At 39.4% G+C, this 13,401-nt stretch overlaps 1 protein-coding gene across 5 annotated transcripts in view; it reads left to right on the plus strand.

Annotated features, from left to right (window-relative positions):
* SCN8A (sodium voltage-gated channel alpha subunit 8) overlaps positions 1-13,401 on the plus strand; it is a 265,318-nt gene that overhangs the window by 60,858 nt on the left and 191,059 nt on the right. For all 5 annotated transcript variants that reach the window (XM_066265290.1, XM_066265307.1, XM_066265314.1 and 2 more), the window contains exon 2: positions 10,904-11,233. In XM_066265290.1, the coding sequence (XP_066121387.1) occupies positions 10,958-11,233 (276 nt within the window). In that variant the 5' untranslated portion in view covers positions 10,904-10,957. The remainder of the gene's footprint in view (positions 1-10,903; positions 11,234-13,401) is intronic.

Here is a 13,401-nt window from a genome sequence, read left to right on the forward strand (position 1 = left end):
GCTAAGATTTTCTTTAAAAAGATTTTATTTATTCATATTAGAGAGGAGAGAGAGAGAGAGAGAAGGAGTGGGGAGCAAGAAACATCAACTCCCAAATGTGCCTTGACCAGGCAAGCCCAGGGTTTTGAACTGATGACCTCAGCCTTCTAGCGCTTTATCTACTGTGCCACCACAGGTCAGAGAATTTTCTTCCTCTTCAAGGCCAAATAATATTTCATTGTATGTATATAGCACATCTTGTTTATCCATTCACCTGTGCATGGACATTTGAATGTTTTCACATGGCTGTTGTAAATAATGCTACTATGGACATGGTTGTACAAATATCTGGTTGAATCCCTGCTTTCAATTCTAATAAGTGGAATTGCTTAATCTTATGGTAATTCTGTGTTTAATTTTTTGAGGAATCATCATTTTGTTTTCCATAGCACAAGGGACCATTTGTTCTGCATTCTTGCTAACTCTTGTTATTTTCTGTTTTTTTGTTTGATTTTTTTGTTTTATAACAGCCATCCTAATGAGTATGAAATAGTATCTCATTGTGATTTTGATTTGCATTTCCCTAATATAAGTGATGTTGTACATTTTTTATTTAGCTATTGGCCATTTATATACTTTCTTTGGAGAAATGTCAAGTCCTTTATTCACTTTTTAATTAGGTTGTCTTTTGTTGTTGGGTTATAGGAATTCTTTATATATTCTGCATATTAATCCCTTATGAGATATATTTATTTGCAATTATTTCTCCCATTCTGTGGGTTGTCTTTTCACTCTCTTGATAGTGTTCTTTGATGCACAAAGGTTTTTAATTTTGTATATTTATTTATACATAATTATATCCAGTATATTTATTTTTCTTTTATTGCTATATTTTTGGAGCCAAAGCAAGAAATTGTTGCCAAATTCAATGTCTTGAAGCTTTTCCCCTATGTTTTCTTCTAAGAGTTATATAGTTTTAGTTTTTACATTTAGTTATTTTATCCATTTGAATTAATATTTGTATGGCATAAGGTAAGACTTCAACTTCATTCTTTTGTATGTAGATAACCAGTTTTCCCAGTACCACTTATTGAAAAGACTGTCCTTCTCCTCATTGAATGGTCTTGGCAGCCTTGTTGAAAATCATTTGATTGTGTGTGTGTGTGTGTGTGTTTCTTGGCTCCCTAATCTATTCCATTGGTCTGTATATCTGTTTTTATGTCAGTATCACACTGCTTTGGTTACTGTATATGTGTAGTTACTCCTTTTTTTTTTTTTTTTCAGAGACAGAGGGAGAGTCAGAGAGGGATACATAGGGACAGACAGACAGGAATGGAGAGAGATGAAAAGCATCAATTACTAGTTTTTTGTTGCGACACCTTAGTTGTTCATTGATTGCTTTCTCCTATGTGCCTTGACCACGGGCCTTCAGCAGACCGAGTAACCCTTTGCTCAAGCCAGCGACCTTGGGTCCAAGCTGGTGAGCTTTGCTCAAGCCAGATGAGCCCATGCTCAAGCTGGCGACCTCGGGTTCTCGAACCTGGGTCCTCTGTATTCCAGTCCGACGCTCTATTTACTGTGCCACCACCTGGTCAGACTGTAGTAACTCTTGATATGAGAAATTGAGTCCTTCAATTTTCTCTTTTAAGCCTGAGACAAGTTTTAATATTACTTACTATTTGATCCTCCTCCTGACATTTTTTCTTGTGTACCCTTGCCTAAAGGTACCCTTAGTAATTCTGCCTACATGTCTTCCTTTCTTCATCCCTGTTCTAACCTTACTCCAATGCCAGTTTTCTTTCCCTCTTCTACTCTTTTCCCCTTAATTTGGGTTCACTTTTATTTTGGTATTTCCAGGCCACTACTGGCATTTTTTTTTCCTAAAGTGAGAAGTGGGGAGGCAGACAGACTCCTCCATGTGCCTGACTGGGATCTACCCAACATGCCCACTAGGGAGCGATGCTCTGCTCATCTGGGGCATTGCTTCATTGCAGCGGGAGCCATTCTAGTGCCTGAGGCAGAGGCTGTAGCGCCATCCTCAGTGCCCTGGCCAACTTTGCTCCAGTGGAGCCTTGGCTGTGGGAGGGGAAGAGAGAGATAAAGAAAAAGGAGAGGGAGAAGGGTGGAGAAGCAGATGGATGCTTCTCCTATGTGCCCTGACTGGAAATCAAACCCGGGACTTCCACACGACGGTGACACTCTACCGCTGAGCCAACCGGCCAGGGCCACCGCTGGCATTTTTTTTTTAAAGATTTTATTTATTCATTATAGAGAGGAGAGAGAGAGAGAGAGAAGGGGGGAGGAGCAGGAAGCATCAACCCCCACATGCGCCCCGACCAGGCAAGCCCAGGGTTCTGAACCGGCAACCTCAGTGTTTCCAGGTTGACGCTTTATCCACTGCACCACCACAGGTCAGGCCCATTAGTTGATTCTTTTTCTTTTCTTTCTTTTTTTAAATTTTATTTATTTATTTATTTTTTTACAGAGACAGTGAGTCAGAGAGAGGGATAGACAGGGACAGACAGACAGGAACGGAGAGAGATGAGAAGCATCAATTATTAGTTTTTCATTGCGTATTGCAACACCTTAGTTGTTCATTGATTGCTTTCTCATATGTGCCTTGACCGCGGGCATTCAGCAGACCAAGTAACCCCTTGCTGGGGCCAGTGACCTTGGGTCCAAGCTGGTGAGCTTTTGCTTAAACCAGATGAGCCTGCGCTCAAGCTGGGGACCTCGGGGTCTCGAACCTGGGTCTTCCGCATCCCAGTCTGACACTCTCTCCACTGCGCCACCACCTGGTCAGGCACTGTTGACATTTTAAGGTCTTAATTTTGCTGGATGACCAAAAAAGAGAGCCTTGATTATCTGTTGCTCCCACTTTGAGTCTAGTTCAGTCTCTTTTGGAACTCTGAGGGCTAAAGTCACTTTTGTTGTTCTTTCATCAGCTAGGCTGGTGTCGATCATCTTGGCAGTACAGGAAAAGGAAAGCTGAGATAGTAGTGGAATGATGGACAAGGTGGATTACCTCAGAGGCTGGTATAGTGAAAAGAGTTATTACATTGGAGGCCAAGAACTGTGTGCCCTAGCTCAGCATCTGTCACTAATTAGCAGTTAGACAACAGGGCCTCTCATTTACTTTACTGATAAGTTTACATGTTTGTACAGTAAGGATAGTTAGATAAGATGGTCTCTAAGTTCTAAAAAGTTTTTTTTAAAAAAAGTTGCAGTGACCAGACTTTTTATTAAGTAATGCTGAGTCAATTGAATATCAACGTAGAAAAGAATTAACCTTGACCTGTATCTCACAGGCTATACAAAAATCTTTTCCAAATGACTTGAAATTTAAATAAGAAAGGTAAAACAGTAAACTTCTAGAAGAAAACAGACTAGTAGCTGCATGACCTTAGGATAGGCAAAGATTTCTAGAATAAAAAAAGAAAAAGAAGAGAAGGTTAATATTGGAGTCAGTAGAATCAAGAACAATAGTGTATCAAAAAGACATCATTAAGAAACTAAAAAGGAGAAAAATATTTGAAATATATCTGACTAATGACTATATAGAGAATTTACAAGAACTCCCACAAATCAGTAAGAAAATGCAGTTGACCCAATAGAAAAAGTGGGCAAATATTTAAACCGGCATTTCACAGAATAAGATATCTAAATGGCTAATAAACATATGAAAGGTACTCAATATCAGAAAGGCAAACTAAAACTTCAGTGAGCCTACAAGCACTTGAAAAAATCTTCAGCATCATTGTCATCAAAAAATGCAAATAAAAACCACAATGAAATACTTCTTTACACACTTACTAGGATGGATGTTATTAAAAGAAAAAAGGAGCCTGACCTGTGGTGGTGCAGTGGATAAAGCGTCGACCTGGAAATGCTGAGGTCGCCGGTTCGAAACCCTGGGCTTGCCTGGTCAAGGCATATATGGGAGTTGATGCTTCCAGCTCCTCCCCCTTCTCTCTCTGTGTCTCTCTCTCCTCTCTCTCTCTCTCTCTCTCTGTCTCTCACCCTCTCTCTCCTCTCTAAAAATGAATAAATAAAAAAAAAGGAAAAAAGGAAACGGTATTGGTTATAGTGTGAAGAAATTGGAACCCTGCATTGCTTACATTTCTGGTGAGAATGCAAAAATGATTAACCCACTGTGGAAACAGTTTGGCATTTTCTCAAAAAATTAAACATGGAGTTACCACATGACCCTGCAATTCTACTGCTAGGTATATATTCAAAAGAATGGAAAACAGGGACTAAAATAAGTACAGGTACATGTACTATTCACAATAGCCAAACAGTGGAAAGACCTCAAATGTCCATCAATAAAGGAATTAATAAATTATGATACATACATACTATAACAAAACCTTATTCATCCATAGAAAGGAGTGAAGTATGGATACATGCTACAATGTAGATGAACTTCAGAAACATACTAAGTCAGGCATCGGGAACCTTTTTGGCTGAGAGAGCCATGAACACCACATATTTTAAAATGTAATTCCGTGACAGCCATACAACGACCTGTGTATGTTACGTATTATCCAATAAAAATTTGGTGTTGTCCTGGAGGACAGCTGTGATTGGCTCCAGCCACCAGCAACCATGAACATGAGCAGTAGGAAATGATTGAATTGTAATACATGAGAATGTTTTATATTTTTAACATTATTTGTTTATTAAAGATTTGTCTGCGAGCCAGATGCAGCCATCAAAAGAGCCACATCTGGCTCGGGAGCCATAGGTTCCCAACCCCTGGGCTAAGTGAAAGAAGCCAGACACAAAGTGCTACATAAAGAATTATTCCTTTTATATGACTATCCAGAATAGATAAATCAGTAGACAGACACAGACTATTGGTTGCCAGGAGCTGGGGGGGTGCAGGGAGAGGTGAAGTGAGGAGATGAATAGAGAAAAACTGATTAATGGGTAAAGGGTTTTACTTTGAAGTAATGGAAATGTTTTGTAACTAGATAGAGGTGGTAATTGCAATACTTTGTGAATGTACTAATTGCCAATGAATTGTTCACTTTAAAATGGTTAATTTTGGGCCTGACCAGGCAGTAGCACAGTGGATAGAGTGTCAGACTGGGATGCAGAGGACCTAGGTTCGAGACTCCGAGGTCGCCAGCTTGAGCGCGGGCTCATCTGGCTTGAGCAAAAACAGCTCACCAGCTTGGACCCAAGGTCGCTGGCTCGAGCAAGGAGTTACTCATTCTGCTGAAGGCCCGTGGTCAAGGCACATATGAGAAAGCAATCAATGAACAACTAAGGTGTCAAAACGAAAAACTGATGATTGATGCTTCTCATCCCTTTCTGTTTCTGTCTGTCTGTCCCTATCTATCCCTCTCTCTGACTCTCTGTCCTTGTATTAAAAAAAATGGTTAATTTTGTTACATAAATTTCACCTCAGTAAATTACTTTTATTATTTATTTATGTAACTTTTTTTAAGTGAGAAGAGGGAGACAGAGAGACAGACTCCCACATGTGCCCTGACTGAGCTATTTTTTTAGCACCTGAGGCTGACTTGTTTAGACTATCTGAGCTATCCTCAATGCCTGTGGCCAACACTGAAATTAATCAAGCCACCAGCTGCAGGAGGGGAAGAAGGAGAGGAGGGGGAGAAGTAAGGAGAGAGAAGCAGATGGTCACTTCTCTTGTTTGTGTGTGCCCTGACTGGGAATCAAACCTGGGACGTCCGCTGGCCAGGGCCAGTAAATTACTTTTTTAAAAAACTGTAGATGCATATGTGTGTGTATATATGTGTATCTGTCTACTACAATGGGTAAAATTAAGACCACTGTCATTTCCCAGTGTTGGTAAAGATCAATAACCCTTTTACATTACTGGTAAGGGTATCACTAAAACTAAACATATGCCTTCTTCTGACCCTAGCATTTCACTCCTGCCTATATGCTGAAGAGAAATGAACACATATAGTCACCAAGAGACATGTACAAAAAGGTTCTTAGTAAGTTTATTCATTATAGCTTAAAACAGTAAACAACCCAAATGTCCATCATGTAGAATGGATAAATTTTGCTATATTCATACATGGGATACTACACAACAATAAAAAAGAATGACTCATGCTACACATAAAACAAAGATGAATTTCACAAATATGATGTTGAGTGAAGAAAACCAGGCCTTGAAGAGTACTTATGTTCTCTTTATATAAAGTTCAAGAAGAGGCCAAACTAACCTATGATGATGGATGTCATATAACCTTTGCTCAGAGGGTACAGGGGTTGGTAGTTGGTTATTGACAAGGAAGAGCAAGAGAGCCATCTGGAGTGCTGGAAATCTATATTTCGATCTGAGTAGTGGTTACATAGGTGCATATATATATATATATTAATGAGTACAAAATAACCAATTTGTGCACTTAAGACCTGTTCACTTGTATTAGGTTCTTAAAAACAAAACAAAACTGGAAAACCAAAACAAAAACAGTTTCCAGATTTGACATTGCTGCAGGGAAGCAGCAGAAGAGGATGTTTAAACAGTGATATTGTAAAAGGCCTAGAATGGCAGTGAAATGGCAGGCGTTTGGATTCAGTCCTATAATGTGGTAGGTTTGAGGGAAGGAAATGACATCACAGAAGCAGATTTTTAGGGAAACAGTCTTTGGAGATGATCCTGGTAGACTGAGGACTGGTCTATAAGTGAGAGACTGTTATATAGGACCTGAATTCGGGTGATGCTGTTCTTATTTTCTTTTGACTACATAATGTCTTTATTTTTTTAATTTTTCAATTACAGTTTACATTCAGTATTATACCTGTGTTTTATACTGATTTCATGTGTACAACAGAGTGGTTAGACAATTATATGCTTTACAAAGTGTTCCGCCCCGCCAGTATTTCCAGTATCCCCCCTGTAACCAAACATAGTTATTACAATGTTATTGACTATGTATTCCGTATGCTGTATCCCTGTGACTATTTTTTAACTACCAATTTGTGCTACTTAATCCTTCACCTTTTTCACCCCATCTCCCAACCCCCTCTCCTCTGGCAACCATCAGTCAGTTCCCTGTCTCTGAGTCTGTTTCAATTTTGTTTGTTCATTTATTTTGTTCTTTAGATTCCACTTACAAGTGAAATCATATGGTATCTGTCTTTCTCTGATTGACTTGTTGGATGATGCTGGACTGGATCTGTAAATCCCTCACAGCTCTAAAATTTCATGCTTCATATGTGAAAATGATTTCTTTGACCATACCACTTGTGGTACAGTGTTTTTTGTTTGTTTTGCACAGCATGAAGCCAACATGTGTAGGGGCAAACTTGTGGTTCTGGCCTCATAAGTCCTGTGTTACAACTGAGTAAGCCAACCAGCCTGCATATGGACACTACTTACTGCCTTTGCAACACTTAGCAGTCACTAGAGAAATCTGGAATTTCTGTGGGTGTATTTATAAAAGGAGCCCTTGATGATGAACTTGTTTTGTTTTTTTTTTCTTGTGGGAGAGACAGAGTCAGAAAGAGGGACAGACAGGAAGGGAGAGAGATGAGAAACATCAATTCTTCATTGTGGCACCTTAGTTGTTCACTGATTGTTTTCTCATATGTGCCTTGACCAGGGTGGGGGGCAACAGCAGTCCAAATGACCCCTTGCTTGAGCCAGGGACCTTGGGCTCAAGCTGGTGAGCCTGTGCTCAAGCCAGATGAGCTCACGCTCAAGCTGGCGACCTTGGGGTCTTGAACCTGGGTACTTTGTGTCCCAGTCCAACATTCTATCCACTGCGCCACTGCCTGGTTAGGTGATGATGCTATTTTAAGTGGAACTTGGAAAGAAGTTAGTGGAACTTGGTTAGGCTGGTGATCGGTTGGGCAAGGACAGCAAAGGACAACAGAGCAAAGATGACTGAGGTTCCAAGCATGGATGGCTGGAAAAAGAATGGTCCCAATAATAGAATTAAGAAAGCTAGGAGGAATAATCATTTTTTATTATTAAAAAATGGGAAGTAAAAATGTGTGGCTTTTAGTGCTTTAATTTTGAAGTGGTGGCAGCAACTGTGGGGCTCAGAAGAGCAGTTGGGGCTCTTCAGATAGATATCTGAAAATCATCCACATAAGGATTATTTTGAGTAGATGAGATTCTCTGAAAGAAAGTGTAACAGGGAGATTGCAGAAGATCAGTCCTTCCTTAGAAAAGAAATGAGGTGATGGGGAAGAGGAGACTGCAGTTGTGGATGAAACCAGGATAACATAAAACAGAACCAGGATCACTTAAGCCAAATGAAGAGAGAATGGCAGGAATAGGGGTGAAGGTGTAAAAGGAGAAGATACAGAAGTAGAAGAGGGAAAGGAAAGATTGAGAATCTAGGGGTAATTGAGGGAACATGGTCTTGGAGAAGGCAGGAGGAAACGGGATATAGAAGCAAATGCAGAGGACTTAGCCTTGGGTTGCTTTACATGTAAAGAACCTAGGTGTCACAAGAATTGGTCAGCATCTTCAGTGACTTTCTCTTGCAGTATTCTTTGTCCTCTAAGTTGGAATTGACGGAGAGTGAAGGTTGAAAGTGAATATGGCAATGAGAACCTTGGAGTCCCAAGGATTTGGATTAATTTTGGTTCCAGGCATAATCCTATTCTCTGTAGAAGAAATACAAAAGAAGTTTGAGACACCACCCATGTCCTCTGGGGATTTATATGGTGCAATTCAACAAATAAGAGCCAAAACAAATGTGAGTAGGATATTTTGAATCCTGACAATGTCACTTACTAGCTTGTAACTTTTGGCTACATTAGATTTCTGTGCCTGTTTTCTCATCTTTAAATGGGAATACTTTAATAATACCGACCTCATATGCTGTGGCCATTAAGTGAGCTAATATAAGCAAGGTGCTTGGAACAATGCCTGAAATATAGTAAGTACTTGATAACCATTAGCTAAGATCATGATAAACCATAGGAGTTCACAAGGGGAAAACATTAGTAAAGTCTGGAGCTGGTGGAAAGGCATTGTGGAGGAATGGAGATTTATGGGAGGTAATTCAGGGATAGATAGGAGAAAAGAAATGAGGAAGAGGGAATTCTAGGTGGGGGGAAACATTGTGAATAGTCTTAGATTGGTAAAGTCATTGGCCTGTGCATATGATTTATTTGGTGACTCAGACAATTCTTGTTGGGGAGTAATTGTAGTTAGAGTAGGATAGGAGGATTGAAAGCTGGTATTTGTCATAATAAAAGAAGTGTGAGTTGAGGAGTCAGCACACCTTGGTTGTGGTTTTTATCCTGGCCTTATGACTTTGGAAAGGTTATCCAATCTCTTAGGACCTCAAGCTTCCTAATCTCTAAAATGAAAAGGACTGGATCTGTAAATCCCTCACAGCTCTAAAATTTCATGCTTCATATGTGAAAATGATTTCTTTGACCATACCACTTGTGGTACAGTGTTTTTTGTTTGTTTTGCACAGCATGAAGCCAACATGTGTAGGGGCAAACTTGTGGTTCTGGCCTCATAAGTCCTGTGTTACAACTGAGTAAGCCAACCAGCCTGCATATGGACACTACTTACTGCCTTTGCAACACTTAGCAGTCACTAGAGAAATCTGGAATTTCTGTGGGTGTATTTATAAAAGGAGCCCTTGAATATTTCACTTTCAAATTATTTAGAGTTAAATCTACTACTGTTCTCTTGAGGAGCATAAAGTTTTATGGATACTTGCCTTGAAGTGGACCCTGAGGGCTAAGTAGGAGGAAAAGAATCATCACTAGTACTTTAAAAAAATTTCCCAGATAGTCTTCATGGAGCTCACCAAACTAAAGGAAAGAGCAGCAGCAGGAGCACCAGGTAAACTGCCAGTAACACCCTAAAGCTTTCATGGTTAGACTCACTTGCCAGGGTCCTTCTGTGACAATAAGCAAACACTGTTGCTTTTGAGATTAGGGAGTCCTTTGTCTCAAGGTATGGATTTAAATAACCTGGGACTCTGTTTAAACATAAGTGATAATGGGCTTTCAAATACCATGCTTAGAAATCATTGGCTCTGTTAAGGCATTCAAAGTTTTTTCTTTCAGAAGGGAACTGTGGTTTGTTACTCTATTCTTACTTCCCGTCCATCCTGGTCTGAGCCCCTCTCAGGTTGCACGCCGGCCTTTCTGCTGCCATTAACCCTGCAGGGCTGCAGTGCTGTTGCATCAGAGAAAGTCCTCTAACATTCCTCTCCCATATGCTTTTCCTTGCTACTGAGTGGGAGAGACATAGAGCAGGGTCTGCCCTCTCTTTTTTTTTTTTTTCTTTTTTTTTTGGGTGCCCTCTCCATAAAGAAAAGTGTTTTTGTGGTTGTCCCTGGCAGGAGCTTGGTATTAAAGAAGGTACTTCTGACTTTTTATACTAGATGAATTTTACACAGCTTAGTGAATTGAAAAAAATCTTGAAATGTAAGCTATTTTATCTGTATTTTGTGCCTCCCAAGTTTTGAAAGGTTTACTACTTTCAGAAGCTGAAATCTGAAAAGAATGACAGTTTACCTTGGAAGTTAGAATATCTCTTTGGGGAGTAGAATTTGAGGAAACAGAGGTGACTTGAGTTGAAAAGAGTCCAAAGCTAATATGTACCCCTGGGTAATGTTAACAATGCCTTATTAGTTTAGAATAGAAGTTTGTTGAGGGTATGAAATTTATCTTTGTAGTTGATGTATTTTCTAACAATGAGTTGCATCTAAGTAAATAATAAATATTAGCATTCATCTTTTGATCTTCTGGCCGATCCTTCCCCTGAGGGGTGGTTATGAACATGACCTAGTGCATTCATGCCACAGGTTTTTCTGAAAAGAAAAATAACTGTGTCATGGAAGAAACTATATACATTGCAAAGGTGTGAATAAAGGTTGAGTGAGATGGTTTAGTCTGGCCTCTTTTTCAAGCAGTGATTAATTAATGCTGTCTATGTTGCTTTTTCTTCCAGAGCTGACCTGTCTTGGACGCAGCATACCTAACGAAGCTGCTGCAGGATGAGAAGATGGCAGCGCGGCTGCTCGCACCACCAGGCCCTGATAGTTTCAAGCCTTTCACCCCTGAGTCGCTGGCAAACATCGAGAGGCGCATTGCCGAGAGCAAACTTAAGAAACCACCAAAGGCAGATAGCAGTCATCGGGAAGACGATGAGGACAGCAAGCCCAAGCCAAACAGTGACCTGGAAGCAGGGAAGAGTTTGCCTTTCATCTATGGGGACATCCCACAAGGCCTGGTCGCAGTTCCCCTGGAGGACTTTGATCCATACTATTTGACGCAGAAAGTGAGTTGCAGGAGGAAGAGCAGCTTCAGATATCCCTTTCCTAACAGGCTTAGGGGAGATGGGGGAGGAAGAACTGTGTCTCTGCCGAAGTCTAGATAACTAGTTAACCTTTTGTTTCAGTTTTGGCTCATGGGGATTATTTTTGGTTTAATTGCTACTAAGGGTCATTTGGGGGTTGTGACACTTCTGAACTCTCTTAATAAGACTTATGTTTTTTGGCTCCTGGCCAGATCAGAAAAAGAGGACATAAATGAAATGAACCTTTTTAATAGAGTCCAAGAAAGATGACATAGTAAAAGATGATATAGCCCTGTAGAATCTCACACACGGATTCAAAATTCTGTCTTTAAATCTAACGATGGTATCATGACATTAATATAGCCTGTTGTTAATACAGTGGAGATGATGAATTTATACTCTTACCAAGCCCCATTTTTCACATTGGAGCACAGCTATTGGGCACAGGAATAGAACAGAGGAAGCCAAACTAGGCCAATGAGGAGAAACTCTGGGTCTTCAGCGTTGTTACATGGTTGACTGGGTTGAGTCAGCACTGATTCTTTTTTTTTTTTTTTAATTTTTTTTAAAGACTATTTCTTTTGGGGGGGGGGGAGAGAGAAGAGAAAGGAGCAGGAAGCATCAACTCCTATATGTGCCTTGAACAGGCAAGCCCAGGGTTTCGAACCGGCGACCTCAGTGTTCCAGGTTGATGCTTTATCCACTGCGCCACTCAGGTCAGGCGAGTCAGCACTGATTCTTGACATTAGAGCTTATCCTGTTATTCCTGCTAGTAAGGAGCACAAGTGAAAGAAATACCAATCTTCATTTGATTGAATTTCAAACTTCCCTAACAAACATTTGACCAAATCTTGGATGTTTTTCTCATGGTTATCTTGTGAAACAAGGCAATAAGTGGAGAAGCAAAGCCTCCTGGGTAATTCACCAGCCAAGTCATTAGCCATTAAATAGTGAGGATGGACATCAGCACCATTTTAGGGGATCCCTCATTTAACAGATGTCATTTAAAGAGTTAAATTGATAGGTGTTTCCAGATGAGGGGGAAAAGACATTGAATAATTATATATTTATAAATATTAAAGCTTAATTAAACTGATTTTATTAACAAAACTACCTTATAGACTGCCTTTCAGTGTTTCCATTTTAGAAGAAATTTCAGTTTCCTTGGCTTAATGGGACAGAAGTAAGACAAAATCAATAGTTCTCTTAATTATAGGTGTGGAGGCATTTTTACTTCAGGATGGCAAAAGCAGTTAAGATATTGTCTACACAAAATAGTCCATTACCAATATACTTCTGTCACAGCTCAGAACAGCTGCATGATAGGAAAAAGTGGAATCAGTAGCTTCTATCTTCCACTGGGAAATTAGGAAAGTTTAGGGAACAAAATGATTTAATATAAAGAATACTAGACTAGAAGTAAGAAATCCTGACTCTATGATAACCATGTTTATTATTTATATTTCTTATTTAGTATATGTATTTTTCAAGCTACAACAAATAATTTATGGGAAAAGAAAGTGTTAAATAAAGAAAAATACTTCAGAAAACCAGTTTATGTTTTTTAGCAAGTCACTTCACCTTTATAGGCTGAAATTTGTTCTCATCTAGAAACTGAGAAGTTGGACAGAATTTTTAAGGATATTTTTAGATATCAAGCTCTGGGACTAAGTAGTTTTGATAAACTGTAATTGATTTTCCCATTTATTCTTCTCTTTTTCAAAGTCTGACTTTTTTATTTTTACCTAGGCTTTTGTGAGGGGGTAGATTGGTGAGGGAGGAGGCAAGCTTTAACTTTCTGGGTGAGTGAAGAAAAGGGAACATGGAAACTTTGACAGTTTTTAGGAAGATATTTTATTCATTGTAAAATTTTGAAATGTAGTTTCCTTCTCTTTCCTACTCTTGCATCCATGGTCTTACTAGAATTATAAAGAAATGATAAATTGCAGGGTTCAGGTTGTGCCTATTTAGATAAGTTTGGCCAATAGATGTAATAAGCAAATCAGTATAGCAATAAGCAGATCGGTAAAGCCCTTTGGACCCTTGCCTTTCATATAGCTAAAACCTCTTTTTTTTTTTTTTTTTTTTTTAAATAAATTTTTATTAATGGTAATGGGATGACATTAATAAATCAGGGTACATATATTCAA

The sequence above is a fragment of the Saccopteryx bilineata genome, chromosome 1 (assembly GCF_036850765.1).
Source record: "Saccopteryx bilineata isolate mSacBil1 chromosome 1, mSacBil1_pri_phased_curated, whole genome shotgun sequence".
Classification (NCBI taxonomy): Eukaryota; Metazoa; Chordata; class Mammalia; order Chiroptera; family Emballonuridae; genus Saccopteryx; species Saccopteryx bilineata.